The sequence below is a fragment of the Eriocheir sinensis genome, chromosome 2, assembly GCF_024679095.1.
Source record: "Eriocheir sinensis breed Jianghai 21 chromosome 2, ASM2467909v1, whole genome shotgun sequence".
In the NCBI taxonomy this organism is placed as follows: domain Eukaryota; kingdom Metazoa; phylum Arthropoda; class Malacostraca; order Decapoda; family Varunidae; genus Eriocheir; species Eriocheir sinensis.
This window is the reverse complement of record NC_066510.1, coordinates 13019098-13024683: the sequence shown is the minus strand read 5'-3', so window position 1 is coordinate 13024683 and position 5586 is coordinate 13019098. Positions and strand designations below refer to the sequence as shown.

Sequence of the window (5586 nt, the reverse complement as noted above, 5' to 3'; positions counted from 1 at the left end):
GTGTGTTTGTCTGCCTATGTGAAGTGGTTTCACGTTTATCTGTTGTTTGATCCGTGTTGTGATTCCAGGCGTTCGAGTGTAGTTGTTTGTAATGAACCTAGCCGCCTTGGTGTTGATTCGTTCTAATCTATCAATGTTTCTGTGTGTGTAGGGATCCCACACCGTGGAGCAATTTTCTAGTGTTGGTCTCACAAGTGTGTTATACGCTATGTGTTTTATGTCAGGTGTACAGTTATGCATATTCATCCTCAGGAGCCCCAGTGTTTGGTTGGCTGTGGCACTGATATGGTCTATGTGAGTGTTAAATTTTAAGTTAGTGGAGAGGTGAACACCGAGATACTTGTGTGTGTGCACTACTTCAAAGTCTGTGTTATGAAGAGTGTAAGTGTGATAGATGGGGTTGTGAGCTCTGCTCAATCTTATTAGTTTGCACTTTTCAGTAGGGGTGGGCAGGTACCGGTACCAGTACCGGTACTAACGGTACCAGCTAAACGGTACGGTACCGGTACCAGATTGCTCGGATTTATTTATTGGATTTATTGATAATTCTTCATGTCCGATTTTTTTTTAGGTTGCTACTAAATATTGTTATTGTTATTAGACTATGCTCGAGTACATCCATAATAATTATACATGCTATTTTTTTATCGAAAAAATAAATATTCACTTCATTCAGAGAGAGAGAGAGAGAGAGAGAGAGAGAGAGAGAGAGAGAGAGAGAGAGAGAGAGAGAGAGAGAGAGAGATCACCACTCAGTGAGTGGATATCTCGGTTATATGGATACTCGATCATAATCTAATAACAATAACTATTTATTAGCAACCTAAAAAATAAAAAGAACCGGACATGAAGAATTATCCATGAACTCCAATAAATAAATAGAATAATAAAATAATGGAAACGGGAGCTGTGAATGAAACGGAAAGCAGGACAAAATGGTGGGAACTTGGGGGGACGGTCAGCAAGGCAGTGACTCGGCGTCTCCATACAGGGCCCATACCGCGTGATGCCACATGGAGGCGGGCGGGCGAGCGCCGAACGTCACTAAGATCAAGACGGTACCGGTACTAGCGGCAATGCGCAGTGCCGAGTGATCATGACGCTTCCCGGCACCCGAGATATCATGAGACTTCGCGGTACCAGGTACCGGTGCCTGGTACCGCGAGGAATCGATTCCTCGCGGTACCCGGTACCGCTACCTGGTACCTGGTACCGCCAAGCCTCATGATCACTTGGGTGCCGGGAAGCGTCATGATCACTGCGCAATGCCGCGAGGGGGGAGGGCCTGTCAATGCATCGCAGACTGGGACTAGGGGGCGCAGGAGAAATCGAAAGGATATAAGAAAGGATGGGCTAACGGCTTATTACACCAACAGTAGGAGTCTCAGGAACAAGATAGATCTACTGAGGGGGAAAGCATGTGTCGAGAAACTCGACATTATAGCTATCACGGAAACATGGGTGGATACTGCCAACAAAAACTTCATGTCTGAGTTTGAAATAAATGGTTACCAGATGTTTCACAAAGATAGAAAGGGAAGAAGGGGAGGGGGGGGTGGCACTTCATGTTAAAGACACACTTAAATGTTCCGCTAACAACTCTATTCAAACAAATGGCGACTCAGAATATCAGTTTGGGTGGACGTCCACAAAGGGAAAGACAAACTAATTCTAGGGGTTCTTTACAGGCCACCCAACTTCAGCAGACAGGACGCTGATATATTACTACAAGAGGTAGGCAGGGCGAGCAGGAGCAAAAATGTCTGCAAAATGGGGGATTTTAACTGTAGGAATATAGATTGGGAAGGCGTGGTGGGTGATCTAGAGTCTGAGGATTTTCTGAAAGTAATACAAGATAATTTTCTCAAGCAGACAGTAACAGAGCCCACCAGGGGTAACAACATTCTGGACTTGGTCTTAACTAACACCGAGTATATGATCAGCGAGCTAGATGTTGGGGGAGAATTAGGTGACAGTGATCACAAGGAAATTAGGTTTAAATTAGACTGGGCGGTGACCCATGAACTCAACCCTGTGTTGGTGCCCGACTTTAGAAGAGCTGATTATGAGGGGCTCAGAAGACACCTTGAGGAGGTAAATTGGGAAACCTTAGGGCTGGATGAGGGCCAGATCTCAGGGCTGGAACCGGAAAGACAGGGGAACCATGTAGAAATGACCTACAATAATTTAATTAGAGAAATTGCAGAGGGTCAGAGACAGCATATCCCTTACCAAGCACGTAGGAAGGAAAATAACGACCCCAAATGGATGACCCGCAGACTCAAGCATGAAATAGGCTTGAAGAGAGGAATTTATAGGAAAATAAAGAACGGAGAGATCCACCTCAGGGGTAGGTATGTTGAGCTAGTCAGGTCGGTGAAGAAAAACACCCGCCTAGCAAAAAAAAATTATGAGATTAGGGTAGCCAACGAGGCCAAGAGCGATCCCAAGGGCTTCTTCAAATTGCACAGGACGAAAACAAGGGACAGAATTGGACCGTTGAAAATAAACACGGGCAAGCTCGTTGAGAATGGAGAAGATATGAGTCAAATGATGAATGACTATTTCCTCTCAGTTTTCACGCAGGAAAATCTAACAACCATTCCGGAGAGAGTTCAGATATATGAAGGTGACGAGAACGACAAGTTGAGGGATGTGATCATCACTAGGCAAGTAGTCCAGAATGAGATTGGTAGGTTGATGAAAAACAAATTGCCGGGCCCAGACGAAGTATTCCGAAGGGTTCTGAAAGAGTGCAAGGAAGTCCTTAGTGACCCTCTTGCCGATATCTTTAAGATGTCGGTAAATTCTGGGTATGTGCCCAATCAATGAAAAGTAGCTAATGTGACGCCGATTTTCAAAAAGTAAGACAAGTCAGCCACCTCGAACTATCGCCCAATTAGTTTAACATTAGTTTTAGGAAAGATGTTGGAGTCAGTTATAGCCCAGAGCATTCGGGACCATCTAGAAAAGCATAATTTAATTCATGATTCACAACATGGGTTCACAAAGGGTAGGTCTTGCCTTACTAACCTGTTGTCCTTCTACACTAAAGTAATCGAGGCGGTTGACAGAGATGAAAACTATGACATATTATATCTAGATTTCAGTAAAGCGTTCGACAAAGTCCCTCATCACCGGCTATTACTAAAATTACAGGCTCACGGAGTAGATGGGAAAGTTTTGAACTGGATCAGGGCGTGGCTTAGTGGTAGGAGGCAGAGAGTGCAAATCAATGGTAGGAAATCTGAATGGGGCAGTGTTACGAGTGGAGTCCCACAGGGGTCGGTGCTGGGTCCTCTGCTTTTTATTATTTACATCAATGACTTGGACACAGGAATTAGTACCGATGTCAGTAAGTTCGCAGATGATACCAAGATCGGTAGAGTAATCCAATCAGACAGCGACGCTACCGTTCTCCAGGATGAGCTTGACAGACTATATGATTGGGCGGGGAAGTGGCAGATGGAATTCAATGTCGGGAAGTGTAGCATTTTGAGTGTAGGTAGGAATAACCCCTTACACAATTAGTCCTTAAATGACACTCCTCTAAGCAGGTCTGGGCGTGACAGAGACTTAGGAGTCCTAGTGAACGCTGACCTCCGTCCTAGGGCTCAATGCATTCAGGCTAAAAATCGGGCAAACAGACTACTAGGTTTCATCTCAAGGAGCGTGAGCAATAGGAGCGCTGAAGTCATCCTCAAACTTTACTTAGCACTAGTTAGACCTCATCTCGATTATGCAGTTCAGTTCTGGTCCCCTATTATAGAATGGATATCAAGATGTTAGAATCTGTACAGAGGAGGATGACAAAGATGATTTAGGGGGTGGGAAACCTGCCTTATGAAGACAGGCTGAAGCAGTTCAATCTACACTCTCTAGAAAGGCGAAGGTTGCGAGGAGACTTGATCGAAGTTTATAAATGGATGAAGGGATAATATAAAGGGGATGTCAATAAAATTTTGAGAGTGAAAGAGCCAGGTAGGACGCGTAGCAATGGTTTTAAGTTCGACAAATTCAGATTCAACAAAGACATAGGCAAGAATTGGTTCACCAATAGAGTGGTGGACGAATGGAACAGGCTTGGGAGCCATGTTGTGGGTGCCAGTACCATAGATACCTTCAAGAAGAGGTTAGATAAAGCCATGGATGGTAAGGTAAGGTGGGGTTGTGTGTACAGGAGCTGCCTTGTATAGGCCAACCGGCCTCTTGCAGACTCCTTACGTTCTTATGTTCTTATGTCTGGATCTTAGTGACGCTCGGCGCTCGCCCGCCCGCCTCCATGTGGCATCACGCGGTATGGGCCCTGTATGGAGACGCTGAGTCACTGCCTCACTGACCGTCCCCATAAGTTCCCACCATTTTGTCCTGCTCTCCGTTTCCATCACAGCTCCCGTTTCCATTATTTTATTATTTTATTTATTTATTGGAGTTACTGGATAATTCTTCATGTCCGATTCTTTTTATTTTTTAGGTTGCTACTAAATATTGTTATTGTTATTAGACTATGATCGAGTACATCCATAATAACTATACATGCTATTTTTTTATTGAAAAAATAATTATTCACTTCATTCAGAGAGAGAGAGAGAGAGAGAGAGAGAGAGAGAGAGAGAGAGAGAGAGAGAGAGAGAGAGAGAGAGAGAGAGAGAGAGAGAGAGAGAGAGAGAGAGAGAGAGTTTTCTTTATAGGAAATTTATTTGGGAATTTCATCAGAAGTCATTGATAAAAAAAATACTCCTTCGGGTACCGGTACCGGTACCGGTACTAACGGTACCTGAGTTTTCGGTACCGGTACTACCGGTACTCAAATTAACGGTACTTGCCCATCCCTACTTTTCAGGGCGGAAATGCATCTTGCAGGTGCTCTACCACCGCTGGAGAGCGTCCAAGTCTTATTGTAGAAGTTTGCAATCGTCAGCAGTCTTTACTGCTCTAAACAGTAAACTATCGTCGGCAAACAGTTTAGTGGAAGAGTTAGGCGTTGAGAGTAGAAGATCGTTAATGTACAGGAGGAAAAGAAGAGGGCCTAGTACGGTGCCTTGTGGGACACCTGAAGAAACAGGAACAGTGTCAGATGAAGGTCCGTCAAGAAGAACACGTTGAGTCATGTTAGTAAGAAATGCAGTGATCTAGTGAAGAATTGGTCCTGAAATACCGTCGTATTTCAATTTTAATGTCAGTCTTATGTGCGGGACTTTGTCGAAGGCTTTGGCAAAATCTGGAACAATAGTGTCAACTTGTTTAATGTCATGTCGGTCAAGTAGCCTCGTCATGTCGTGAAATGTAGTAATGAGTTGCGACTCATATGAGCGTTTAGGTCGAAAGCCGTGTTGTTTGTGTAAGTGATTCATTATGTGTTTATGGATTTTGTGTTAGATAATTTTACATTGAATCGACGTTAGTGAGATGGGGCGATAATTATTGGCTGGGTCAGTCCGGTCTTGAATATAGGGTTAATATTTGCCAAAAGCCAGTCAGAAGGTAATGATGTGGATGATAGGGATTGAGTGAAGATGGCCTGAAGGATGGGGGCAAGGATAGGGGCAAAGGATTTCAGGATGAAGGCGGGAATGTTGTCGGGGC

At 44.3% G+C, this 5586-nt stretch overlaps 1 protein-coding gene across 1 annotated transcript in view; it reads right to left on the bottom strand.

Moving 5' to 3' along the window:
- Positions 1-248: 248 nt before the first annotated feature.
- The window catches only part of LOC126998200 (uncharacterized), a 70733-nt gene continuing 65395 nt past the window's right edge, over positions 249-5586 (bottom strand). The window contains exon 4 of the mRNA XM_050859659.1: positions 249-290. Coding sequence (XP_050715616.1) covers positions 249-290 — 42 coding nt within the window. The remainder of the gene's footprint in view (positions 291-5586) is intronic.